At 51.5% G+C, this 27,834-nt stretch overlaps 1 protein-coding gene across 1 annotated transcript in view; it reads right to left on the reverse strand.

Annotated features, from left to right (window-relative positions):
* The window catches only part of Myo9b (myosin IXB), an 83,473-nt gene that overhangs the window by 20,753 nt on the left and 34,886 nt on the right, over window positions 1–27,834 (reverse strand). The window contains 14 exon segments of the mRNA XM_032919534.1: window positions 671–710; window positions 2,442–2,555; window positions 5,455–5,533; window positions 6,033–6,237; window positions 6,459–6,600; window positions 8,732–8,853; window positions 11,035–11,169; window positions 11,746–11,862; window positions 13,734–13,823; window positions 16,057–16,186; window positions 16,786–16,886; window positions 17,183–17,282; window positions 18,324–18,386; window positions 24,845–24,939. Of these exon segments, the coding sequence (XP_032775425.1) occupies window positions 671–710; window positions 2,442–2,555; window positions 5,455–5,533; window positions 6,033–6,237; window positions 6,459–6,600; window positions 8,732–8,853; window positions 11,035–11,169; window positions 11,746–11,862; window positions 13,734–13,823; window positions 16,057–16,186; window positions 16,786–16,886; window positions 17,183–17,282; window positions 18,324–18,386; window positions 24,845–24,939 (1,533 nt within the window).

The following is a 27,834-nucleotide window of genomic DNA, read 5'->3' on the forward strand; positions in this document are numbered from 1 at the left end:
GTAGGGCACTCCGGCCTGCCTGGTCCTGCAGGCAACTCATAGGTAGCGCCTGACTCATGCTGGGTGGCCTGTGGGAAGCACCAGCTCCGGGTGGGAAGGACCAGCTGAAACACTAGAAGGACAGACTTGACATGAGTGGAGCCTGGTTCCTATCCCCACTTGCTTTATAGCTTCCTGAGAGTTCCTCAGCTGCTCCTGCACAAAGGACCCCATTGAGGTCCAAGTGTGATGAAACCCGCAAACGACTACAAGGTCACAGTAAGGAAAGGAATCTGATTTCAGTACTGGGAACCAAGGAGATAAGCAGGGGTTGCATCCCACCCCCTCTCTGGGGGACTCCTAGACAGATGAACTATCCCTGAACCACACCCTCAACCCCTCACTGATGGATTCTAGGCAGGGACTTCACCCCTGAGCCACACCCCCCAGACCCTCACTGATGGATCCTAGGCAGAGGCTCCACCCCTGAGCCACACCCCCAGCCCCTCACTGATGGATCCTAGGCAGAGGCTCTCCCAGCTGAGCCAAGCAGCTTTGTATTAGAGGGAGTTAGCTAGAGAAGGAAAGAGGTCCCAGAAGCACCGTGTTTCCCTCCTCCCTGTCTTAGAGAGACTTGAGAAAGGTGCTCTCAAGCCATGTGTGAGGGCGTCATCTGCGGGTGCGAGTTTACCTTGGGAATGATCTGCTTTTGTTTGATACCTTTACTCTTCCTGTCAAAATATTAAAAATGGTGTGAATGTGAGGGTAACAGGGCTGGGGTCTTGTTAGTTCAGCAGCCACGCCTTGCGGGTTAGATCCAGAGAGACAGAGAGAGGACAAATGCAGCAAGGCCACCGCTGACTTCCTAGATGCCCAGGGGCTCCTGCCTTCCACTCTGAGGGCTCTGGTCTAACTGAGGGTGCAGAAGGTGCGGGAGGCTTCAGGTACATGCAGCAGTGATAACGTGAGCCAGCAGTCGAGCGCACAGCACCGAGGCCCCAAGGTGCTCTGATGCACTGAGCGACTGACCACTCTGCTCTGTCAGCTCTCCACTGGTGGGGCAGACACCTACAGAGAACACAGCCTGGTGGCTCCTCACTTAATTGTCTTCAGGGCATTTGTTATGAGTATGCCATACTTGGGATGGAACCCAAGGCCTTCCACATACTGAGAGATGGCCTGCCTCAAAGCCACACCCAGCTCCGGGGTTCCTGATGCTGGAAGAAAAAAACTGAAGCCAGATCCATGGCCCAGGGCTCTGGTAGTCTCACAGTGGAATTCTTTTAAGACACAGGGTCTCATGTAGCCCAGGCTGGCCTGTATGTGCTATGTAGCTGAGAATAACTGAACTCCTGGTCCTCCTGCTTCCAGCATCCCAATGCCAGAATGACAGGCATGGAATATGTTTCCACCCCACCCCAATCCTCCTGCCTTCGCCTCGTTCAGGCTGGGTGTCCTTGGGCAAGTGCCACAGTATTTGGGTATGACGTGGACAGGTAGAGCACACAAGAACCCTACTCACCATGCATTGGTCAGGAGCTGTTGTGTGCGTTCAGGCCTTAGGGCTGTGAATGCTAAACCTCTGGCTGTCTCCAAGCCACACCCCAGCCCTCAACTACATCTCAATGTGGGTTAAAAGAAAGCAACAGAGAAACATGCAAAAACCATGTCTGGACACGGTGGCAAGTGCCTGCAGCCCCAGCTGCTCCCAGAGCTGAGGCAGGAGGATTCTCTGAAGACTTCTTTCTAAGTATGTATAAATGTGAGCACACATGGAGGCTGGAGGAGGGGATCCTCAGGCTGGAGCTCCAGGAAAGTCACTCAACACTGGAGCTAGGAGCAGAGAAGCAAGCTCTCAAGTGCTGAGAGATCTCTCCACCTGGGGCAGATCTTTGAGCCCAGAGGGTCGGAGGCCAGCTTGGACAACATGATGAGACCCTGGCATGGGTGGGCTCCAGGGGGAAGGACCAAAAAGTCAGGCTCCTCTGGGCACAAGTGCTATTCTCAATCAGACTGTGGGTGCCCTGACAGGTCACCTCAGTGGTGCTAGGTCAGCACTAAGGGTCTTGAGTCTTATCACCCCCTTTTTCAGAGAAATGCTGAACCCCAAGGGATTCAGTGAACGATGACAGGACCCATGCTAACAACTGGTCCCCAGCTTTATGTGCTCCTCACTTCCATGGGCTTCATAACAAGGTCATAGCAGGCAAAGGCTGGGCAGCGGAAGCTTGTGCTCTGCAAGCTGCCCAGTGTGGAGAGGGCTTGGTCAGCAAATCTCCTCACAGGGAGTACTGCTCAGCTCAGGGAGCTGCCAGGGACATTAGGGCTGGTCAGCAACGGCTGGCTGAGGGCTGGATTGTGAGGCAGCGCTGGGGATGGGATGAGGGAGTGTTAGTGGCCAATCATGTGGAGGAGGAGCAGACAGTGGTGGCTGCTGCACTTGGAGGAGCTGGGGGACTCACAGGAAGAAGGTGCGGGGCTTCTGGAGCCGACTGAGGGACTGGAGAAGCCTCCGCGGGTCCTCGCCCTGCCATGGCAGTCCTTTGAGGCTCTTGATGATTTGGTTATGCAAATCGCTGGGGGCCAAAAGGGGACCCAGTGACAGAGAGAAGAACAGTTAGAATGCATCCCGCCACCTGGGGCTCCAGTGCCCATCAGGGTGTCCCCAAGCCACAGGAGACAAAACATGCATTTGAGGAAGGGGCATGAGGGTGGGTGACCACTATGTCCTTCCTGAGAGAGGACTGGGCCAGGAACAGAGCTCAAGGGACCATGGGCTTAAGACAGGAACCTGGCTGGCCTGCATCTTGATATGAATAGGCTGACCTTGAATTCATAGAATTAACACCTTGCCTTCCCAGATTTTTTTATTTTAAGAATTTTATGTGTCTGCATGTGTGTATATGCATGTGTGCACCGATCACATACATGGGTGTGCGCGTGCACATGGGTTGAGATATGCTAGAGGCCAGAGTGGGTGCTGTGTGCCTCAGCCCTGGAGTGACAAGCATTTCTGAGTAGCCCCTGAGGGTTCTGGGATCCAGACTCTAGTCCAACAGCAAATGCTCCGAACTGAGCGGCCATCTTTCAAGTGGCACAGTCTTCTATATTTAAGTGGCTTTTATTTGTATCTCAGGGGACATGCCACAGCCTGTGGAGATCAGAGGACAGCTCCAAGCAAGCAGCTTTTCTTGTCATGTGGGGACTTAGCAAATGCGAGAGCGTCAGGTGTGGCTGCAGGCACCTTACCCCTGAGCTGTTCGGCAGCTGGGTCTTGTACGTATGCGCTTTTGTGATGTCTATGGAAGCCACTGGGTCTGTAGAGCATGGCCCAGACTTCCTGGTGCATACAGAGACCCCTCATTGTCCGGCACTTCTCAGCTGGTGGCCACACCGCCTCTATCCAGCCCCAAGCAACCAATCTGTGTCCAGACATGGAAACAACTGACTGTTCTTTCTAGGTTTTGGTAACTTTGGCACAAAAAATTTATTGGAACTCTGTGCATAAGTGTGTAGACACATATGGAGTTGCGAACAGAAGTATGGTGACCATGAAGGCTGAAAGACAGGGTCAGAATACTTGGCACTGGAGCTACAGGTAATTGTGAGCTGGCCTGAGAGCACTGGCAGCTGGGTCCTCTGCAACAACAGGGAGTCACTTTTGCAGCACACACGTTGGCCAACAACAGTGCTCAAGGCCCCAGGCAGCCTAGGCAGCTGCTCTGCTACTGAGCTTTGCCCTGATTTTCACTTGCTATGCAGCATTTAATTTTATGTTTGTGCATGTGTGTCTAAGAGTGTGTGTGTGCATCTGCGTCTGACTGTGTGCACGCACATGCACATGTGTGGATGCATGTATGTGTGTCTGAGGGTGTGTGTGGAGGTTAGAGGACAACTTGCAGGGATAGGTTCTCTCCATGTGGATTTTTGGGTTCAAATGAGGTGGGCAGGCCTGGTGGCAAGCACCACTGGGCCATCTTGCCAGCCTCACTCCCGTTCTTCTCAAAGCATGTTTAGGCTCGGACAGTTGGCCTGAAGGAAGCCCTGTGTGCAGCCCCATACTGTGATACATGCACTATGCCTCGTGCCCGGATGGATGCCATACTTACCTCCGCTCCCTCACCCTCCAGGGAGGCACAAGAGCAAAAACATGGGTGACACAGGGTTAATGGTTTCCTTTACTTCCTGTGCAGCTTTCCTGTCTAGAAAGCTCAGAGCAGGGCCTCCTACCAGCCCCACATATACGCTGACCTGGCCAAATCTGGCAGTGTGTCCCCAGAAGGGTGCTGCTCTGAGCTCCCAGAAGGTGGCCCTGGCCTGTGCCTCCCTGGTCTTGGTGCAAAGGCTGCTACTTACTTCCTGCTCTCATAGAAAGCCATGATGTCCTCAAAAGCGTTAACATCCAGCTCCTCAGAGCGCTCAAAGGAGAAGTCTAGCCCTGCGCAGCTGCAAGGGAGAAGCTTGGTGAAGCCAGCAGACACAGCACTGACACAGCTCGGCCAAGCATGGGCTACTCACATGGAGACACTGTGTGGTTTGAGGCCTGCCTCTCCTTTACATGGCCCCTGCGGGCTCCTAACTCCTGATTTGGTTCAGGGCTCTGCTCAGCAGCCCAGATGAACTCAGTCACAATCCTCCTGCTTCAGGAGGAGCATAGCTAGGAAGACAGGTGTGTACAGCCATCACTGCCTCGACAGTTTCCATACAAGGGGCCTGCCTGGTTCCAAGGCTGCTGGGCCATGGCCTTCCTGACCTGTGACTTCCTCTGGCAGCTGCTGAGCTGTTGAGCTAAGCTGGCCCCTGCCAAGTGATGTGCAGGACAGTGAGGCCAGAAACTCATTTGTGAGAGGCAAGTGCCACAACACAGATGTCCACCCCCAACCTTTTACTGTCTGTCCACGGGGTCTCCCTCTGCAGCCAGGCCAGCCTTGGTCTTTCAATTCTTTTGCCTCAGGCCCCCAATAAGCAGCAAGCACAGGCCAGCACTTCCATCTCAGCTCATTCACTTCTATCCCTCCTGGAGCCAAGAGTAGACCCTGGGTCACTGCGCAGGCTCACTAAGTGCCTCTGCAGTGAGTGTGAGGGAGCTGTGCGGAGAATGATAGGGAAGAAGCACCCCTGCTCTTCTCAGCCCTGGAGACAGAACGCAGGGCTCCAGAGTCCAGCGTGCTTACAGTGATGCCTCCCTCAGTGGCTGGGAGCCTGTCTCCTCCTCGGCGTGTTACTCTGCAGCTGCAAAGGTCCCTTATGCCCCTCAAGCCAGGGGACTGAAAACATCCTCTGTGCTGACCACTCCTCCCCAGTGTCTACTGGGATGCAGAAAGGCCCAAGCAAGGGCTTTTCTGTTCTGGGTCTTTTGAGTCCACTCAGCCACTCAGGGTCACAGGACCCTGGCTGACAGTGTAGGGCTCTACAACAGTGTGAGCGATGGCACCTCACAGGGTTGGGGGTGGAACAGACTGAAGTCTCGCTCACCGGTACAGTTTCTCTGAAGGGGTGTTGGCTCCTCTTGGCAGCTCTTCCACGTGACTTCGAGTGACAGGGCTACTTACACCTGCTGGGGACACAGAGTGAGCACACACTGTGTGACAAGGTCTCCCACAGCAGCGAGGCTGTTACTTCTATGGAATAAGCAGTCAATTCTTTTCTTCTTTTGAGAAATTGGGAACTGAACTCAAGATCGTTCACATGCTATGCATGCACTCTGCCCTAATCAAGTCCCAGCCCCTCACTGGGGGACTCTAGGCAGGGGCTCTACTCCAATGCCTTTCCCCCAACATCCACAGGGGACACCCTAGGCAGCGTCCACCCCTGAATCATGCCCCCAGCTGTTCACTGGGGGTTACGGCAGGGGCACTGCTTGCTGATGCACCCGGCCCTCTTTAGTTCTGGAGACAGATTCTCCCTAACTTCAATCTGGCCCCAGTCATGATTTTTGCGGACTCTGCCTTCCAAGCAGCCATGCTCAGCTTTAGAATTAGCTGGCACTGCCTGTCAACCATGTTGCTTGTTCCCAGGGATGGCACCAAGGAGGGCAGCTCTTCAGTCCCTACCTTCTGCTTTCTCTGCTCTCTCTGCACGCAGGCGCCCAGCCTCCCGCAGCACAGCCATGGCCCTGATGGCTGCCCGTAGTACAGCCCAGCGGAACACAGCTACCGGGTCCATGCCAATGAGTTGGCGCACATAGGAGCTGTCACTGCCCCTTAGTAGTGCCACGATGTCAGGCCGCATGTAGTCCATGTTCTTCTCCCGGAAGTCCTGGTGAGGTGGGAGTGGCTGGTCATCCCTCAGAGCCCATGGATGCCCAGGAGTAAGAGGCTAACAGGGTTGTACCCAGATGGGTCTCAGTAACACTCTGGAGTTCTGGCTCAACTGGCTGATGTGGAGGTCTGGGATGATTCCAAGGACCCCAGATGTGCTGTCCCATCTGAGTAACAGCAAAGTGTCAGAGAACAGTATGGGCCCTGGGCTGTGCCTACCTTGATCTGGTACTTCACTCTGCCTGCGAAGTGCTGGATGATGAAGGCGGGCTCCAGGACTGGTGTGCCCAGGAAGTACTTGTTGTCCTCATGCTGCTGCTTAAACTTGGCCAGCAGAGTGTGGCTTGTGGCATGGGGAAAGCTGCAGAGAGAAGTGGACACATGGACACACTCAGCTAAGAGTCCACACTGAGTGCAACTGAAAAGGCATCTGGGCTGCCAATGGGAGGCTGGTGCTGGGCATGGGCTTGAACGCAGACAGGACACACACACACACACACACTCTCTCTCTCTCTCTCTCTCTCTCTCTCTCTCTCTCTCTCTCTCTCCTCTCCCCCTCCCTCCTCCCTCCCTCCTCCTCCCTCCTGGCATGTATGGAGGTCAGACAGCCTGCAAGAGTTGTTTTTCTCCATCCACCTTGTGGACCCTAGGGATTGAACTCAGATGTTCAGGCTCTGTGGCAGTCATTGTAATCTGACTGAGCTACCTAGCTGGCCCACTGGCAGCTTCTCACCATGTACTGGACACATCCATGTGGCAAATGTGGGACTACAGGGTTAACAAAGCATTGGGCCTCCTGGCCCCTCATACACCCCAACAGACTGTCTGTTTTCCCCTCCACTGTTGAGCAGATTTGCTGGCTTCTATCGATCTCCCATGCAGCGTCTCAGATCCCACAGTGGAGCCTCTGGCTTTGGATCCGTGTGTACCTGGAGCCAGGGTGTCAGGCTCCTGCTCCCCACAGGAAGTATGAATGCGGCCTAATAGGTGAAGCCAGGCTCTGTTCTGCCCCTAGAGGGAGGCAGATGGAGCAAGAGGTTCCTTGTACCTGGCTATTTTGTCTCCATGGAGGGCAATGCCACCCTGGGTTTTGGTACACCTTGTTGGTCCCGGACTCACTGTAAATACAGGCAGAGCCAGATGTGTGGCAGATGCCCAGCCCTGGGGAATCCACAGCTGCATGGGGGAGGAGGTCTGTCTGGTAGCAGAGATATAACCATTCAGAATGGGAAGAAGTTCTGGGAGTTGGGGCACTCACTGTCTTGGGCGCGCGCACGCACATCCACACCCCCCCCCCCACACCCACACACACCTACACACACCCACACACCCACACACAGGAGTAGAAAAAAGAAAATGTCGCAGTAATGTTAACATGGCTCTTTCAGAAACTCAGGTCAGAGGCAGGGAGACAGCTCAGCAGGTGAGGTGCTTGTGGCCAAGCTTGATGACCTGGTCCCAGGACGACTGAAGAAAACAAGTCAACAAAGGGGGTTTCTCAGCTTCTGCATGCACAGTGCACACTTGTCACCCAACAACACACCACACCTAACAAGTGCACCCAGCCTGACACGTGACTGCCCTGTCACACTGCCTGTAGTGGCAGCCACAGCACCTGCTCCCAGCTGTTTTTCTCAGACAGAGCCGGGCTTGTGCAACTGCTGGTTAAGAGCTCACTCCTTTCTCCTGTCTGAGCTCTGCCTCGCTGGGTGGAGATTTGGCCTGAGGTACAAACAGGGTCAGCAGCAGGAGCTGGGCCTTGTGGGGAGTCAGGATTCTGAGGATAAAAAGCTACAGGGGATTCTCGGACTCTACACCTGCTCTTGGCTTCTGTTTTTGAGACAGGGTCTTATGTAGCTGGCCTTGATGTACCCAAGAACGACCTTGAACTCCATCCTCCTGTCTCCATCTTCCAGGTGCTAGAAGGACAGGCACGTTATGCAGTGCTAGGGATGGAACCTACGGCTTTGGCCACAGCTGGCAGGAGCTTCACCTGCCTCTCTACTTCTTGGCCTCTGCATGGTGAGCAGCCTCCTGCCTCAGCACAGGGACAGCACTACAGACTGGGAAGCTTCATAGGTCTTTCCTGTTGTTTGCAGAGGAGCCTGTCATGGAGTGGGACACTAATTCTCTGAGAGTCTCCAGGACCAGGAGAGGGAACAGACTTGTCATTATAGCCACAGCAACGAAGTCAAGGGCAGCTGGGTGACTGAGAGGCCTCCCTCCCTCCCCCCAGGGCACACACCGCTGGCTCTGCATAGCCCTAGCCTTGCTCTGGACACCGTGAGCTGCTTGTGCTGAGCCTCCCATGAAGATGTGCGAAGCTAGCACGGGTGAGCCCTGTGCCTGCTGTTTACAGAGCCTGCTGGACAAGCCCTGGGCGAAGTGATGCCCAGGGACTCGGAAGATAAGTGTGAGAGGCTGAGCAGCTCAGGGAACCTGACTTGTCCCCACGCTGGCATGTGGCAGACAGACGGGGCAGGGATGCTCACTTGCTCTCCTCGTCCAGCAGGTAGAAGAGGCCAGTGGGCTTCTTGCTGATGAGGTGGATACAGCCCACGTTGTCGGTGTAGTCAATGTTGTGCCACGAGATACCCTCACCCTGGTACTCCTCCTGCAAGGTGAGGACGGTTAAGGAGGGCACTCACTGACCTGGATCCAGAAAGGGGTCCCTGCACACAGTGTGGTTGAACTGAGGGCCTTGCACAAGCTCAGCAGGGCACCACCACTGAGACACCCCCACTCCCTCTTTGGGGATTCTAGGCAGGGGCTCTCTTCTTGACCCACGCCTCCAACTCTCCTGACATCTACATGAATTACAACTCCTAATGCAGTGTAAATGACGGCTGCTCTGTTGCTGAAGGAGTCATGAGAATAACAACTCTAAACATCCCACCATGGATGTAATTTGTGGAAAGAGGTGATTGGCAGCCAGCAAGAGGACTCTGCAGTTAAAGCGGCTGCTGTCAAGCCTGATGAGCTTGACTCAATACCCAGGACCCACGTGGTAAAAAGGAGAGAACCAAGGGCCAAGCTGTCCTCTGGCTTCCACTCATGGGCTTCCATGTATGTGTATATGCATGGATGTGTATATGCATGTATGTGTATGCATATGTATATATGTATTTGTGTGTATGCATATATATGCATGTATGTGTGTATATGCATGTGTGTATATGTGTGTATGCATGTATGTATATATGTATGTATGTATGGATACACACACAAACACACACACAAAGTTAAAACATAAAAAACTTCTTGGACTGTTCATGATACCTGGATAAGTGGTGACCATGTGGGAGGGAACACACATTCATATAAGCACACCTGTTCACATGTGCTGAGCAATGCCCAGACTGGTCTCGAGCTCACTACATGCCCAAGGATGAACTCCTGCCCACCTGGCCTTCTCAGAGCCTGGCGACAAGTGTTCCTGCCATGCCCGCTCTGTTCTAGTTTTCATGGCATGTGCTTTCTAGTCTGAACCTCACCTACTGAGGCAGGGACCTAACAGCCTCCAACCTGTGAGGTAAGTAAACTTCTTCCTAACATCCTCAGGCTTGGCTTCCCCATGAGTCACAGGGAGGAAGGATGGCATGCAACAAGGAGCAGAGCCATGGGCAAGGGAGGCAGGACACCTAAGTCAGCCATCACCGACACCAGCAAAGTGCACGCTATAGAGCTGGCTCTGCTCACTCTTGCCCAGTGGCAGGACTTAAGAGTGTGCATACCTGTCACCCAGCACTCAGAGAAGTCTGAGGCAGGAGAACCAAGAGTTCACGGCCACCTTCATTAATGGTGAGATCAATGCCAGCCTGGGCTGCATGAGACTCAGTCTCAAAGCAGGCAAGGAGAAACTTTCTCCATTTGAGCAAGTAAGCTAGTGTCCGCCTGGGTTAGGGTAGCAGCATGTATGATCCAGAGAAGACAGGGCTAGCCCCACTGATCCCCTCAGGCTGTGTGAGCAATGAGGAGATGGTGCCCTATAAAGTGTGAACAGGATGGTCTCTCACAGTTCAGAAAGCTGTGGAGGGCTCCAGCAACTCTCCCCTTGGGTGTGACTTGAGACTTATACGTGTGTGTTTATAAGCCAAAATATAAAATCCATGGGGGACTGCATGAATTCAACATGGCCCAACCATGTGCTGGAATATTATTCAGCCTTACATAGGAATGGGATTCTGATGCTTGAACAGGGATGAGATGGTAGCCATTCTCCTAAGTCAGACTGCCCAGCAGTGCAAAGGCAAACTAAGACTGTCTGACTCCACTGACGGAGGGCTGGAGTGTCACTAATTATATAAAGACAGAAAGCAGGAAGGTCTACAGAGCCCGAGGGGTGAGGTGGGGTGGGGAGGTTGGAGTGTAGGTGTGTGAGTGGGACAGAGCCTCAGAGGAGCCTCAGAGGAACCAGATATGGCTACAGAATGTGCATGTGGCTGCCTCTCATACCCGTGGGTCCTGCCTCCTCTGAAAGGTTAACATGGCAAAAGGAACGAACACAGGGGACATACTCTGACCAGCTGTAGACACACACAAATGACGTGACAAATGTGCACACTGCTGCCTTGCTGCAGGAGCAGCTGAGCATCCAGAGGAGTCGAAGGATGCTGGAAGGGCTGAGCGTGGCACTGAGTTCAAGGACATAGCTTTGGAATCTGTGGTGCCCAGGCCCTGCCCTGCTGATGCTGAGGAACAGCGCTGACTTTGAGGGTGACGGCTGGGCTGGGCTGGGCAGGGCTGGGCTGGGCTGGGCTGGGCTGGGCTGGGCTGGGGAATGGTGTCCTCTCACCTGCTCCAGCTTGAAGATGTGCTGGGTGAAGTAGTACTGCAACTGCTCGTTGGCGTAGTTGATGCAAAACTGCTCGAAGCTGTTCCGTTCAAAGTCCTCAAATCCGAATATGTCCAGGACGCCAATGGACAAGCACTGGGAGACAAGGTGTGGTTATAGCCAGGGCCTCCTAGGAAGACTAGCCCTCCTGAGAGGGGCTGCACGAGAGGGGATGTGTTGTCCTGACCAGCTTGGACCCACTGGTTTTTGCAAATGGTTCCTTTTTTACTTCTTGATAGAACCAGGCCTGCACATAACCAGTAAGCATTGGGGTGGAACCTAGGGCCTGGTGCCCGCATGCTGGCATCGCTGAGGGTGAAGCCCAGCCTATCACACTTCCAGACACCGAGTGAAGGTGCCTGGGTTCCTGTAGAAGAGCGGTTCTCACCCTTCCTAATGCTGTGACCCTTTATGTCAGTTCCTCATGGTGTGGTGACCCCAACCATAAACTTACTGCACTGCTACCTCCTAAGTGTAATTCTGCTGCTGTTAGGAACTGTGATGTAAATATCTGGTGTGCAGGAGCTCTGGCACAGAAGCACAGGCTGAGGGCTGCTGCTGTAGAGGATACAAGTCCTCTGCCAGCCCTGGGTTTGCAGAGATCCCATGCGTTCCTAGTCTCTAAGAAAAGACAGGGTTTACTCTTGGCCGTCTCAGGGCCTGGGAACTCACGGAAACAGCCTCTTCCATGTCCTTCTTGTTGAGGAGGGCGTGGTTGATCCTCAGCACAATCCAGTCAAACAGGGCGCTGTACAGAGACTTAGCCATGGAGTCTCGTGCAGTGATAGCCTGTGGACAGAGGGTTTCTTACAGCCAGATGCCGGCTGTGGTGCTCAGAGTCAGGACCTAGTTTTGTCTTGTTTTCATAGACAAAGTAGCCCAGGCTGGCCTCACATTTGCCATGTAGCCAAGGATAATTAAACATTTGATCCTACTGCCTCTACCCCGATGGGCTGAGGTTGCAGATGGGTGTCACCACAGCTGGCTTGTCACAGGTGCTCTATGACTCTGAATCTGGGGCCTCATGTGCAGGTGTGTTATGACTGTGCCATCCCCACCCCTCAACCAGGGTTTTCACCTTCCTCCTGCTGAAGCCTGCTTAATCCTATACTGGCCCCAGGACATAGTGGGAAACTCAAAGCCTGGGGCTTCAGCACAGTATGGGTACACAGCATGGCATGCAGCCTACATGGCTGTGAAACAGCCAAGGAAGTGCTTCTCAGCACACCCCCTGTAGGAGTGTCTAGTCCATCCTTTTCCTCATGGACACAGACATCTGCCTCCAACTGCCAGACATGTCCCTCTAGTTTTGACTTTCCTGGATGTCATGGCAATGTTACCACACAGAATTCTGCCTCTACTAGGGACACTTGCTTACACAGCCTCTCTGTGGGACACCTGAGCCACACAGGGATTGGGTGCACTGCAGAGAGGTCAAGTCATGTCAAGAAGTACCTTGGCCCACAAAGGCTCACTGTCCATGGAGCCTGCTGGAAATATAAAGCTTATTCCCCTGGGCAGGGTCCCCATAGGGAGCGTCCACACACACCCTGCTATCAGGTCCTTTCCCGGTGCCATCCAAATACAATTTGCAAGTCCAATGCTCTGGACATGTCAAGAGCTAACGGAAATGTACCAGGAAGAGAACATCACATCAAGTGGAGAGGATGGCACAGTGACCTATGGGTTGAGAGTCACAGAAAGGCCACCTCAAACACAGGGGCCAGTCACCTCTTTCGCAAACAAGGCAAATGGTCGATGCTCTCAGCTTTTGGAGCCTGAAGGGCTCTGTGGCTACTAAGCCCTGCAGCCAGACGCAGCACTGAACAGGATGTAAATGATGAGTATGGCGATGTCAATAAAACTTTATCTAGAAAACCAAATTGTGTATATTGGGGGTGGATTGTTTCAAAGCATGCTGGCATGCCATGAGCACCGGAAACACAGAGAGGACTGCCTCAGGCTCCATTCCTGGCTCCTCACTTACCTACTTTCTGATATTTGGAGCTCCCTAATCAGAAAATTCTAGAAATTAACAACTGTGCTTTAAAACCTCTGAGCACTTGTGACACAGCTCTGATGCGTCTTGAGATGCTGCACCTCATCTGGGCCAGGCCTCATCTGGTTATGCAATGGACCCGGGGTTAACTGCTACCTGCCTACGAGTTACTCAGTCTTCAACCACTGCCCTGGACCGCAGTGCCTGAGTTCAAGGAAGAGTGACGCTACCTAGTGATGGCCTGGGCGGTGGGGCACAGTGGCATGCTCTGGTCATCCCGGAGGTTAAGATCTACCTGTGCTATGTATGGAGTAAAATGGTCTCTAATCAATTTTTAAAAAGGAGAGAGTAGCTGCTGGCAGTTAACATAAGCTGACAGCTTCCCTTCACAGTGAAGAGGTGAACCACAGTGGACATCTCTATCCTGAGCCGTGAGGCCATGTCTCCGGGACTGGTTGTTATAACTCTGCTGTGGTTATTTCCAGTCCTTTCTGAGAGGCATCGCTGCCAATCTCACACTGTACCCGACTCGTACATCAAGGTCTCTGGTGTGTGTGCAGATGGAGGACTGTTTGAATGTCCCTGCTTTGTGGCCTGGCAGGAGATGCACACGTGGCTCTGGCTCCCCGCGGCTGCAGCCCTGGCCTGGGCTCACACTTACCTCACTGAGGCTGTAAGGCAGGATGAGTTTGTCATTGACCGTGATCGTTTTTCTCTTGGTTAGGACCTCCACCAGGGTCTCCCGCTTTACCTGTGTCCAGAGTTGGGAGAGAAGGTGGGAAGGTGAGGCACTTGTCTAGAGCACTAGGGGAGGCAGATGACCGGCAGAGGCTAGGCTGGGAAGGTCTCCCTGACATCCTCCTGCCCACTATGTGCATGAACACACCTACACGTATACACATAGAGTGGAAACCATCTTAAGAAACAAAACAAACAACCAGTTCCCAAAGTGTGGTGGTGGCTTACTCTAAATTCCAGATGTAGAGGGATGTAGAGGCAGATAGATCTCTGTGAGTTCAAGGCCACCCTGGTCTACACAGTGAGAGCCAGGCAAGTCAAAGCTACACAGTGAGAACCTGTCTCAAGAGCAAGCAGGTAAATAACATTAAAACTAAAACAGTGGGGTTGGGGATTTAGCTCAGTGGTAGAGCGCTTGCCTAGCAAGCACAAGGCCCTGGGTTCGGTACCCAGCTCCGAAAAAAACAAAACAAAACAAAACAAAACAAAAACAAACAAAAAAAACCCTAAAACAGTAACATAGGACCTAAAGGAAAAACCCCACAGACCACTTGTGGTAGTGTATGCCTTTAATCTCTGAACTCAGGAGGTGAGGCAGACAGATGTCTAAGCTCTGGGCCAGCTAGAGTGAGACTATGTAAAAACAAATAAAAATAAATAAATAAAGCCCCCAGAAAGGTGAGCAATGCCCTCACTGTTCAGCAGCACAAGATTACGATTCCTCTAGCCAGCTCCAGGCCCTGCTGTCCAATCACCAGCAGTGTTTTTGTTTTTTTTTTTTTGTTTTTTGTTTTTTGTTTTTTTTTTTAAAAAAGGAAACCCTTGGACCAGGCATGCTCTGCACTGAAGGCTCGGGGCAGCACTTCACCCTCCGGCCACTAGGTGTCAGGAGTGCGCCCAGTTGGATGAACAGTTTTCTGAGTTAGGAGACACATGGAATGGGAACATGACTTCACACTTCACACCAGGACCTAGCTGCATTTGCACGTGCAGACTTATGAGTTTGGTACAGTGAGAGAGGCACAGGATCTGTCACTGCCACATCCCTGGCCCGTTATACTCATTTTGAGTCAGGGGTCTTCACTGAGGTGCCTAGGTTGGTTTTGAACTTAGAGCCTCCTGCCTCAGCTTCTGGATGGCCAGGATGACAGGCCAGTAACATCACACCTAACCCCAAACTAGGGATTTTCAATTTAATTGTTAAAAAAATTATGCACATGGGTATTCTGTCAGAACATGCACCACGTGTATGCCTGATGCCGGAGACTGCCCGCCGGAAGAGGGCGGCAGGGTCCTGAGATTGGTTGTGAGGTGCCATATGGGTGCTGGGATTCAGACCCATGTGTTTTGGAAGAGAAGCCAGTGTTCTTGCCTTTGGAGCATCTCCAGCCCCCCATTTGTGTTTTTTTGAGACAGGTTCTCACAGAGCCCAGGCTGGCCCTGAACTTATTTCCCTGCGAGTGCTGGGATGACAACTGTGTCATCACATCAGGTTTATGTGGTGCTAGGAAGCAGCAGAGGGTTTGTGCACACTAGACAAGCCCCCTGCCACCACAGTTACAGCCTCAGCCCAGCAAACTGTGGTTTCATTTCCTTACATTGAATTTTGTGTGTGGGGCTATGCTCATGTGAATGAAGCAGACCCTGGAGCAGCGGCTTCTGAGGTATGAAGCTGCTGTCACAGCAGGTGTGAGGGTGGTAAGAACTGAGCTCCACCCTCTGGAAGAGTAGAACCCAGCACCTCCCTACTGTACAGTGTATGTAGAACCCAGCACCTCCCTACTGTACAGTGTATGTAGAACCCAGCACCTCCCTACTGTACAGTGTATGTAGAACCCAGCACCTCCCTACTGTACAGTGTATGTAGAACCCTGCACCTCCCTATTGTACAGTGTATGTAGAACCCAGCACCTCCCTACTGTACAGTGTATGTAGAACCCAGCACTTCTACTGTACAGTGTATGTAGAACCCAGCACCTCTCTACTGTACAGTGTATGTAGAACCCAGCACTTCTACTGTACAGTGTATGTAGAACCCAGCACCTCCCTACTGTACAGTGTATGTAGAACCCAGCACTTCTACTATACAGTGTATGTAGCCAGGCACACACAGACACACACAGACAGCAGACAAGTCCCCCCTTGTCCTCTGTACTGAGAGGCTGCCACTGTCTTGGCTTCGGCAGGCTGCCCCACTGTGCAGCCAGGAAACAAGGGAAAGAAAGGACGGTGGAGACAGGAGGTACCTTCAGGAGCTGGGATAGCGTGTCCAATACCTCCGGAGGCCCGACCTCCAGGCCTTCATCCCGGCCTGTGGCTCTCTTCTTATAGGTGACATTGCCAAGATACAGGATGGCTGAGAGGACAGAGAAGATCCTGGGACAGGAAGAGGTTACTGCAGTTGGCGTTGCCTGTACACAGAGAAGCTCTTGTTTCTGCACAGAGCTTCACGAAGCCTGGCTGAGGGTGCTCTCCACTTCACACTCCCGTACCTACCCTGAGTCCCACTGCCAGACAGAACCCAGGGTTCACACCTGCTACCTATGGCACTCCAGGCCTGCTGGTTTTAGAGGGATCAAGCTATGTAGCCCAGGCTAGCCTTACCTGACATCTTCCCAAACACTGAGAGTGCAGATATACCACACCACACAAACTTCTACTTTTTGCTTGTTTGCTAATAGACAGGGTTGTTTAGCTCTGGCTGGTCTTGAACTGCCTATGGAGATCAGGCTGGTGTTGAACTTTCAGCCAACTCTCTTTTGTCTTTATTTCTTTGAGATTAGGCTTCACTATGCGGCAAAGGTTGGTCTCTCTGCTGTAAGGAGGGCAGCTGTGCATATTATCAACTGGTCTGAACAGCTGCCCTCCAGCTCAGGGCTCCAGGCCTCTCCTGAGGGATACGGCCTGCTCTCTAGGGGGCTGTCAGTCAGATCTCCAGAACTGGTTGTCACCGGGTGGCTCAGCAGCCCACTTACTGCTTCTTGGTGGCAGGTAGGAAGCCCACCATCTCCATGGCCTGCTGAAGCCTTTCAAAGTCATGTTTGAGGTCTTCTCCATCTTCAATATTCAAGTTATGCTGAAAAAACAAAGGCGTGGGCGCTTGGGTGTTTCTGGCTGGGAGGGCAGAGAGCAGGGCAACTCGGGAGGGCCAGGAGGAGGGAGGGCCAGGGCTGGGAATGAATGGCGGCCTTTGTGTGTGTGTGTGTGTGTGTGTGTGTGTGTGTGTGTGTGTGTGTGTGTGTGTGTGTGTGTGTGTGTGTGTGTACGCTCAGGCCTGGGCTGGGGCCCAGCACAGCCAGGCTGGCAGCCTCTGACCTCCCTGTGGCAGACAGCCTTGGGTACAGTGGTGGCGCCATGGCCGTAGCTGTTTACCTGGTTGAGGTAGAAATAGTCTTGAGGCTGCTTCAGCTGAAATTCCTGGCGCTCTTCCTCACTGACGCCCAGCAGCAGATAATAAAACACATGGTAGTTCCTGTGGGTGACCAGGAGAGGGAGTCAGTGCCCAGCCAGGCCCACAGCAGAGGAAAGGGTGCATCAAAAGGTCACAAGATGGGGAGTATGGTTCAGCTGATGAGGGCACAACACACACACATACATACATACATACATACATACATACATACATACATACATACATACATACACACACACACACACACACACACACACACACACACACACAGGAATAAAGATATAAAAATATAGTTACAAAAAAAGTAAAATAGTATTGGCCAATGTGATGGTGCACACCTAAAACACCAAGCACTCTGGAGGCAGAAGAAGGAGAATCTCTGAGTTTGGCTAACCTGGTCTACAAAGTGAACTTGAGGAGATCATGGCTACACAGAAAAACCCTACCTTAATAAAAAATATAAGTTTTAAGTATTGTTAGAAAGTAGGAACTTCTTGGGTGAGTGGGGTAGGAGCTGGGGCAGGAGTCTCACTGACTAGTTGACTCTGGTTTGTTACTGGGAGACAGAGCCTCACCCTGTAGCGCAGCCTGGCTTGGAACCTGAGATCCTCCTGCCTCAGCATCTAAGTGCTGCCTCAGACTGTGCAGTTGTGCCAGCTCTGAGGTGGTACCAGGATACATCTCCAGATGATACTGAATAGCCTGGGGCATCAGCTCTCAGGGTGGGCTGTACTGGGCGCAAGGTTGGAACCCACGGCAGCAAGTGTGTGGAAGAGATGGGGAGGGGAAGCTTAGATTTCAAGCATGGCTTCCCCTAAGGGGCTCACAACTCTTACTTCACCCTGTGAGGGCCAAAGCCTGAGTAGGACTATACTGAGCCAAATCCCACATTCCAAGTGCTAGAGAGTGGCTGCCCTTACAGAGAACCCTCATTAGTTCCAGGACCCACACGCGGGGTAGCATTCCCCTGTACCTGCAGTTCTAGGGGTCCTAGTGCCTTCTTCTGACCTCCCAGGGTACCAGGCACACACACAGTGTATTACAGACACTCAGGCAAAACACACATACACATAAAAAAGGAACGAACAAATCATGCCCTACCGCTCATCCTTCTCCTGGGAAACCAGGCGAGACTTTTCAAGAAGGTATTTTTCCACAACAGCTCTGTCATAAAAGAAAAAAAGGGAAAATAAGATATTACATTTTAGTGTTGATATTTCTTCTTTGAGTTTTTTGTTTCAACCAGAATTGATGATGAAATCAAGAACCACAGATTTAAAGGAAGCACTGAGCCGCTCTTCTAGCCGTCACTGGGCAATTCTAGGCGGGGCTCCACTCCTGAGCCACACCCCCAGCTCCTTACTGCAGGATTCTATGGCCATTATTTATGTCTAAGCCAAGCCCTTGACTTGGGTATTGCATGGCTGCTCTTCTTCCTTCATTTCCCCCAGGTTCTCGTACAGCCCAGGCTGGCCTCTCACTTGCTGTGTAGGAGATGCCTGATCCCTTCCCTGAATCTTCTGCATGTTGGGATGAGGCACGGAACCCAGCTGTACATGCAGCTACCCACACTCTCGTGTGAGATTCACTGTGTAGCCTAGGTTGGTCTCCAGCTCCTGCTTCTCATCAACCATTTGCTCTGTGTGCTGGGCTAACAGGCATGCAACATGCAGTGTTTCTGTACTGCCAAGGCCCCGTGCTTTAACAAGATGGCCTCTGTGAATGGAGCCACGTTCCTCATCCATATCTCTGCTCAGCCTAGAAAATGGGACCAACGTGCTGCTGTCCCATGTTAACACCCTTTCATATCATGCAAATAAATAGCCATCTACAAATGCCCTGAAGATCACCCTTGCTCTGGCTTCAATGAGAACCACTGTGACCCGGCACACAGTGTCGAGCATGGTACACAGAACCCTGACAGGCAGAGCAGCCTGGGCAGGTGAAGGGACCCAAATGTTAAGGGAGGACACCAGCAAGGTCCTCAGGCAGCAGGTCAAGGTGTCTCAGACATCTGCTACTTCAGTGTAAGCTCAGTGGTGATTTTCGCGCCCCGGCTGTTCCCTGACAGGATGACAACAGCTCATATTTAAGGTTCCCCTTGGCTCATGAGCTAACTCAGCATGTCAAGGCGGGGGCTGCAAGTAGGTGTGTGTATTTACACTCAAAGAACTTTAAAAAGTTGAATATAAGTTTGATTTGTTTCTTTTCTCTGGTGAAGGATTTGGCTTCACATATTAAGGACTCTGTGCTGCACTCCTGACCCTATTTTTTGGTTTATTTGTTTGTTTTTTAAAAGTCAAGGTTTCTCCATATATCCTTGGTTGTCCTGGAGCTCACTCTGCAGACCAGACATGGCCCCGTTTCTAGTGTTTCGGTCCTTCCTGTTTTCTTCCTGGGTTGGTGGTCTGATTACTGAGCTCTGTGCTGTTGTACTTGAAAGCACAGGCAGACACTGTGGCTGAGCTGCACCCATTCCCTCACTTGATGAATTGTGCCCTTCTACAGTGTGAGAGTGACGCGTGTGTCAGAGCATTTGTGGGGGTGGCTGGGAATGCCTCGCTTCTTCTGTCTCTTGAGGCAGAACATTTGTCCTACACTGCTGGGATAAAAACACTCTGGCCAATGGCAACTTAGAGAGGAAATGAAGACAAGCCCCAGACAGCCCAGGGCCAGTCTGATCCAGGCTATCTGTCAATCACATCATCCTCACAGATTGAAGACTGACTCTTGGCAGTCAGGTGCCAAGGACAGTAGCCAACTGGAATTGGCTCTGTCTGTGGCTCTGCACAGTAGGGCTGTCTAGCTTGCAGCTTCTGACTGGTTCTGTCGTCTCTGAGTCCCATCTCTCTCTGTAGGAGTGTGGGGACGACAGAGGAACACAACTGGTTTTTCACATGGGTTGTGACTATGGAACTGATTGAAAGGTTGGCAAGGCCAGTGCTTTACCAACTGAACCATGGCCCTGGCCGCCCCTGCTTTCCCCTCTACTGAAGAGTAGGGGCATCTGACACACATGGGTCCCTGGCTGCATCCCATACCATTTGCCTTTCTAGAGCTACTTTTCCTCCCTGTTCAGTTCAGGGCACCCATGAGGTCTGGGAGCAACAGGGACTGCAGTGTCCTTGAAGCCCAGGCTTGACACTGATGCAGCTTGGGTCCCCTTCTTCTGCAAACACTTCAGACTACAAGTATTTTGAAGTTTTCCAAGTATTTCCTTTAATATTTTGTTTTTATTTGGAATCTCTTGTGTTTGTGTATTTATATGTATGCTTGTGCATGTAGGTGACCGAGGAGGCCAGCAGAGGGTGGCATGTCCCTTGGTGCTACAGTTACAGATGGCTGTGAGCTGTCCTCTGGGTACTGAGAACCAATTCTCAGAGGCCCTTTGAAGGAGCAGCTGGTGCTTCTCTGCTGGGCCATCTTGCCCTTCTTTCAAGTGGCTGAACTGCAAGATACTCCACGGCACTGACAGTCTGTGGAAGAAGTGGCGACGGAATCCAGAGTACACGGGTGTCACACACACCCTCCACATACAGCACGCAGTCTTTTGGAGCCATCATGGGGGGTCAGGGACTTGTGTGTATATGAGTGTGTGCATGTGGAGGCCTCCAATCTTTCTGGATCCGCTTCCACCTCACATATGTAGGCAGGGTCTCAGTGAGCTCAGCCATTGGCCTGTCTAGGTGGCTGGCTTGCTCTGGGGACCCCTGCTCTCAGCCTCATGGAGGATCCCAGTGCTCAGCCTTCATGCATGTTCTGGGGATTCAAACCCTGGTCTCACGCCATGCAGCCTTTTAGCATCTTAGCCATCACCCTGGACCTCCCAGGTCCTCCACAGGGTATCTGTAGTTCTGAGTGGGGCATGGCTGTCAAAGCACAGGCATGCATGCATCTTCCAGCCACGCTGCTCATTGACTTTGGGAACCCAGAACATCTTTGATGCTTGGGTTGCGGGAGTAACAGTGAGTGTTCTGTGGGGACCTGTGGTATTCCAGGCACCATCTAAGGCATTTTCTGGGAATCCTCCCACACACATAGGGTGCAGTAGTTCCCTATGGCAGATGAGGAGCTGAGACCACTACAGAACACTATGAGAAAAAAGGGTCCTAACCAGCTCTCTCTATACCCACTGGTCTATGGACCTCTCCACCTAAGCCTGATTTTAATTTTATTTTTCTTCTGTCGTTGTGAGACATGGTCTCACTGTGTGTGTTCCTAGCTGTCCTAGAACTCACTATGTAGACCAGGTTGGTCCTGAATTCTTGGGAGATCTGCCTGCCTCTGTAGGACATGCCATTAAGCCTGCCGGCCTGTGGGGAAACTCAGAGTACAGGGCAGGTTCTGAAGGCACTGCCTGGACTCTTGTTTCCCTTCGAAGAAGCTGAAGAGAACAGCGTTAAGAGCAGCTTCTCTTCCACAGGACCCGGGTTCCAGTCCCAGCACAGACAAGACAGCTCACAACCATTTGTAAGTCCAGCTGCTTGACATCTAACACCCTCTTCTGGCCTCTGTGGTACCACATGTACATGGTTCAAGGACATGCATGCAGGCAAAACGCCCATGCACATAAAATAAATAATTCCAAACACAATTTTAAACAAATTAGTTAAATGAGATAAAGATTGCTTTCTAGTTTCTGTGGTACACCCCATATGACCAATAGTGACTGAGAGTGGAAATCAAGACAAGCCAGAGAAAGCCCAAGGCCAGTCGGATCCACCTTATTTGTCAAGCATGGCTTTCTTCCAAGATTGACCTTGGTGGTCGAGGCTAGCCTGGAACTCATAGTCCCCTTGCCTCTGCCTCTTGGATGCAAGGTCATACAAACACTTCCTTCTCTAGCCTCAGTCATTCAGGTTTGGCCCCTCTCCTAAAATCAGATTCCTAGGGTCAGACTCTTGTATCAATGTCTGCCTCTCTCCTTGTATCCATGGGTAGGCAGTCACCCTGTCTCAGCAGAGGACAGGCCAGCTATGTGGACCCAGGCTACCACTTGCTGGAACACAGCAGCCCAGCACTCATTCCCCAGTCTTTGATGTTTTCTTTTTGAGATTCTAGGCAGGGGCTCTACTCCAGACAGCACCCCCCCCCCAGCTTTTTAGATTTTGAATTTAATTTAATTTTATGTGTATTGATGTGTTGCCTGTGTGTGTAGTGTTTTGCCTCTGTGTGTCTATGTACCACATGAGTGCAGTGTCCACAACAATGGTTAGATCCCCTGGGACTGGAGTTACAGTCAGTTGTGAGCTGCATGTGGGTACTGGGAATTTAACCCAGATCCTCTGCAAGAGCAGCCTGCCCCTAATTTTTGGTTTTAAAGTTTTGAGGCCAGCAAGGGGTCCTTTGAGTATAGAGGACCCTCTGAGGTGATCTGCACACACAGAAAGCTAAAGCTTCAGGAATGGGGAACTTGGGCCATACTCAGATGTGCCCTGACCCTTGGCTTTGTGAAGAAGCTGTGACAGAAATATGACCAGACACAGTGGGCAAAGGCGGCCCTGGATTGCAGGTCTTGTGGCACAAGGCAGTAGCAGCCCCAGAGGCCAGGAAGCTGGGCCAGAACATGGATGCCGATCAATATGTAAATTCCTTTCTTGAACCCAGGAGCAACACTGGAGCAGGGCAGGGTTGTGGGTGGGCCAATAGCAGGACAGCCTATGGATCCCTGGAGAGAAAAGCTGATCTAGAGATCCAGTCACCAGGGCTGAGAGCCTGCAGCAGGGTGGCTGCACTCACAGGTAAGGGCCAACAGTACCTGACAGACTGCATGTGACCTAGCCAAGTCTTCTTTTTATCTGGTTTCCTGTTTGGTCAAACTTGGAAAATTAGAAGCAGAAAACTCTGAAGTAAATGATTTGTAAGTCTGAAGTAGTAAGGCACTCTAATAATAGGATGAGAGCCATGCTCTCCTCACTGCCCTGTCAGATCCTGACTCTCCTGTACTCCCTCCTGTGGCTGCTCAGGAGAACACATCTGGAGCAAAGAGCCTGACTGACATAGAAGGGTCTCGGGGATTTCTGTCTAGAAGGTGGGCAGATTAGCTCAGAGGATGAGAATATATTAATAACTGCTCAGATATTGTGCCTTAAAGCTTGATGACATAAATCTTATAGTCAGTCTCTGTCTCATTTATTTAGAAACTAGGTGGAATAAAGGAAAAATAATCACTTATAAAAACTGTTGGGGCTGGAGAGATGGCTCAGCGGTTAAGAGCACTGACTGCTCTTCCAGAGGTCCTGAGTTCAAATCCCAGCAACCACATGGTGGCTCATGACCATCTGTAACTCGATCTGATGCCCTCTTCTCATGTGTCTGAAGACAGCTACAGTGTACTTATATAATAAATAAATAAATAAATCTTTAAAAAAACAAAAAACAAAAAACAAAACTGTTGTAAGAGACAACTATCCACAGCCTTGGCAACACAGTTTCTGCATCTTGGAACTGTGGCAAGCTCATTGTGCTGCACAGCCTCACAGCACATCTGCTACCACATGACACATGTCTGTGACTAGGATGTAGGCCCAGCAGAATGTCACCTCCACCCCTGCCTCACATCCTCATATCCACCTGTCAAGATCTGCTGCTGCTCAGCCTAAACTTGAGACCACTGCCCAATAGGTCTACCGGTTTCACTCATCTGCTGACCCATGAACCTTCTGTGTACCAATAGATCCCCTGAGCCAAGCCTCTTATCCACCCATGCACCCACTTACTTACCAACCCAACCTGTCACTATCCAGTCACTCCCCATCCCCCAAGCCACCCACCCACCCATGAGCCAACCCATCTACCCACAAATCTGTTCACCCACCCATGACTCCGACTGTGCACACATCCATCCACTCACTAATACTTGTTTCTTCATCCACTCACTGTCCATTCACCAATGATCTCTCTAGACCAAGTGCACCCACCCATTAGTCAAGCCCCACCTCCTTCATAAAATCTATAAACCTGTTCATAAATTTTCCATCCTATCTACCTACCTACCCATTCATCCACTATCTCTCCCACAAAATCCTCAACCTACAGTCCACGAATCTATCAGCCCATCCAGTCATCCAGCCAGCCAGCCAGCCATCTACCCCTCTACCCCTCTACCCCTCTACCCCTCTACCCATCCATCCGCTTACCACCTAGGAACTTGCCCACAAACCCTTCAACTGAGCCATCCATCCTGGAATGCATTTAAGCGTCCAAGCTGCCATTTGTCTATATACAAAACCTACCACACATCCAGCTTCCCTATCTATCCTTGGAGACATGACTCTACTGCTGCACCTTGGCTCAGCCACTGCTCACCCCTAGTTCTTCCCTGGACCAATCACATCACAGTGCTGTCCAGAACCGTCTCTAAGTAATGGACTTACATGCAGCTGATGCAGGGATCCACACCCCACTCTGCCGGTGACACCTGGCACCTCAGAGAAACCTTACAAAGGTCAGCAAGCAGACTGCTACAGTGTGGCCAGTTCTGAGTCAAGGCTGCCACACAAGATCCTCACTGCACAGACCTGAAACCCTCAACTCCACACTCAGATGAGGATGTACTCTGGGGCTAAGCTCACGGGGGTCCTGGGTTGAGAGGCAAGAGGCACACAGATAGAGTGACTTACCCCCTCACGATGCCACTCTCCAGGTAGTTGACTTGGATGAACTTCCCGAAGCGGCTGGAGTTGTTGTTGTGGGCTGTCTTGGCATTCCCAAAAGCCTGAGGAGACAAAAGCAGTGTTTCAGACTCTAGTCTGGAATCTGCACATCCTCCACCTTGGGCCCAGAACTACTTGTGGAAACAGCATTCTTGTCTCCAGAGCCCTGAGCTACTTACTTAACTAAGAGGCTTGGATAAGGGACAGAGCACAGGGTAGGGCAGATAGCTCAGTAGCTCAGAGCTTAGCACTTGTTACCAAGCCTGACAACTGAGTTCAATCCCTGGGACCTACATCATAGGAGAGAACCATCTCCTGCAAGTTGTCCTTTGATCTCCAAACAGGAACACGTGTGTGTGGATACACACATATATAAATGTAAATAAAGTTTTTTAGGGGCTGTCTTGTTACTAGTTTTTGTTTTTTTAAATGGGTGGGAGTATTTTGCTTGTACTGTGCACCTTGTGTGTCTATGAAAAGCAGAAGAGGGCATCAGAGTCACTGAAACTACAGTTAAAGATGGTTATAACTCGCCTTGGTGCTATGAATTAAAACCCAGGTCCTCTGCAAAAGCTGCCTGTGCTTTTAACTGCTGGTCCATCTCTGCAGCCCAACAATTCCCAAGACGGGATTTCTCTGTGTAGCCCAGCTATCTTAGAACTTACTTGTAGACCAGGCTGGCCTTGAACTCATAGAGATCTATCTGCCTAAGGCAGGAGCCATCACCACCAGTCCTCAAGAGAGAAAGAAACCTTATAAAGCAAGTCTCAGGTGTGTGGAGGAAGCATGTCCCCATGTGTTCAGCCTGCCTGAGTTCTGACAGCATGACTCTCATGCTGGGGTTAGAGGAATATGAAGCCATATGCAACTTTTCACAGGGAGTTGGGGATTCAGCTTCTCACACTTGCATGGCAAGCACTTTTACCCTCTAAGCTATTTCTCTAGAGCCTGTTGTTTTGAGCCAGGTTCTCACTCTGTGGCCTGGAGTTAGCAACAATCCTCCTACCTCAGTCTTCCAAGTGTTAGGATGATACATCTGTGAGCCCAACTTAGAGCCCTTATTCTTTAGAAGGTATGCAGTCTTAGTCAGGCAGTGTATGCCCTTAATTCCAGCACTAGGGAGGGGGAGGGGAAGGTATGCAGATCCTTGAGTTTGAGACCAGCCTGGTCTACACAGACAAAGAGATCCAGGACAGTTAGGGCTACACAGAGAAACCCTATCTTAAAACCAAACCACCTAGGAAGCATTAAGGCCCTGGGTTTGGTCCCCAGCTCCGAAAAAAAACCAAAAAAAAAAAAAAAAAAACCCCAAACCAAACCAAACCAAACCAAACCACCAACCAAAGTCAGTCAGTAAGTAAGCAAGCAAGCAAGCAAGCAGTTTATACCATTTGATTACAGTGACAGAAATCTAAGATGACAGGTTGCTTCTATATTGTAGCCCAAAGAGAAATTCTACAAAAACGCCTGTGAGAGTTGAGGACCAGGTGCTCTTCCGTAATGGTGGAGGGTCAGGTGTTCCTCTGTGACAGTGGAAGGCCAGGTGCTCTGCTGTGATGGTGGAGGGTCAGGACCTCTTTTGTGATGGTGGAGGGTCAGGTGTTCCTCTGTGACAGTGGAGGACTGGGTACTCTTCTGTGATGGTGGAGTGCCAGGTCTTTTTCTGGAGCTGTGACACTTGGACAGAGCAGCTAAGCTGAGGCTGGCAGCTATACATAGGCCCACATAGGTTCAAACTCCGCAGGTTCACAGGATGGATAAACAACCAGGAATTACAGAGCATGCTGTAAAACCTGAATCAGGCCAGGCCTGGTGGGCCATGTTTTTTTTTTGTTTTTTTTGTTTTGTTTTGTTTTTTTCTTTTTTTCGGAGCTGGGGACCGAACCCAGGGCCTTGCGCTTCCTAGGCAAGCGCTCTACCACTGAGCTAAATCCCCAACCCCAATGTTTTTAATCCCAGCACTCAGGAGCAAGACACGGAGATTTTCACAAGTTTAAGACCAGCCTGGTCTACATAACAGTGTCAGATCAGCTAGGTCTACACAGTGAGACGGCTCAAAATGAGTGTCAGGGCCAAGCAGGAAAGAAGTGAGGTCCCATGATGGGAAGGGCCCCTAGAGGGCTAAGTGGCAGCTGGGGACTTTGAGTCCTCCCCAAGGCGTACAGGCAGCACCCTGTAGTCTGGAGCCTCTGCATGCCTACAGCAGACATAGCCTCAGCACCTCATGACCCTGTGACCCACAACATTCTGAACGGCTAGCTAAGAGGGTATATACTTAATGGTGGGGCTATATGGAACTAGCCTGTTGCTCCTGCTGCAGGTGTAGGGCTTGTGGTGCCACTGAGCTCCCACAGAACTCCTCAGACTTTCCCTGTGAACGCTGTGGACTGAGTCCTACCCACCTACCTAGTCACAAGTAAGACTGCATTGCTGGGGAAGGAACCCAGGGTCCCACCTCATGCATAGAGGGCAAGGCCTTACTGTCCTCTTGTACTGCTGTTGCATGTGGTGTGGTGTGGTGTATAGGGCTGCTTGTCATGTTGCCATTTCTGCCCCGAAGCAAGCAGGAACAACTGCTGGGGAGACTCTTCACTGGGCCAGCCTGCAAACAACTGTGCAGGGAGATGCAGTCTCTAGCTGCTGCCCACAGTGGGCTTCTCAGTGACAAAGCTGGCCGAGCCACATGCCCTCCTGTAAAGAACCCCAATAACCCCTGGCTTTTACGGCTGGACCTGAGTGAACTCATTTCTTTGGTTTGTTATTGGTGTCCTATTTGTGGTCGGTGGATGTTCACGCTGCCCCAAGAACTCTGTTACTTACACACACCCGCTAAGATGCCAATAGCACCGGGGACCCACAAAATTCGATTAGGAGTCATCAACGTGTCCCATTACAGAGTGCACATGTTCAGATAGGTTATGGTCCCTACAGGTTGCACCATCCCTAACAAAACAGAA

The sequence above is a fragment of the Rattus rattus genome, chromosome 13 (genome assembly GCF_011064425.1).
Source record: "Rattus rattus isolate New Zealand chromosome 13, Rrattus_CSIRO_v1, whole genome shotgun sequence".
NCBI lineage: Eukaryota > Metazoa > Chordata > Mammalia > Rodentia > Muridae > Rattus > Rattus rattus.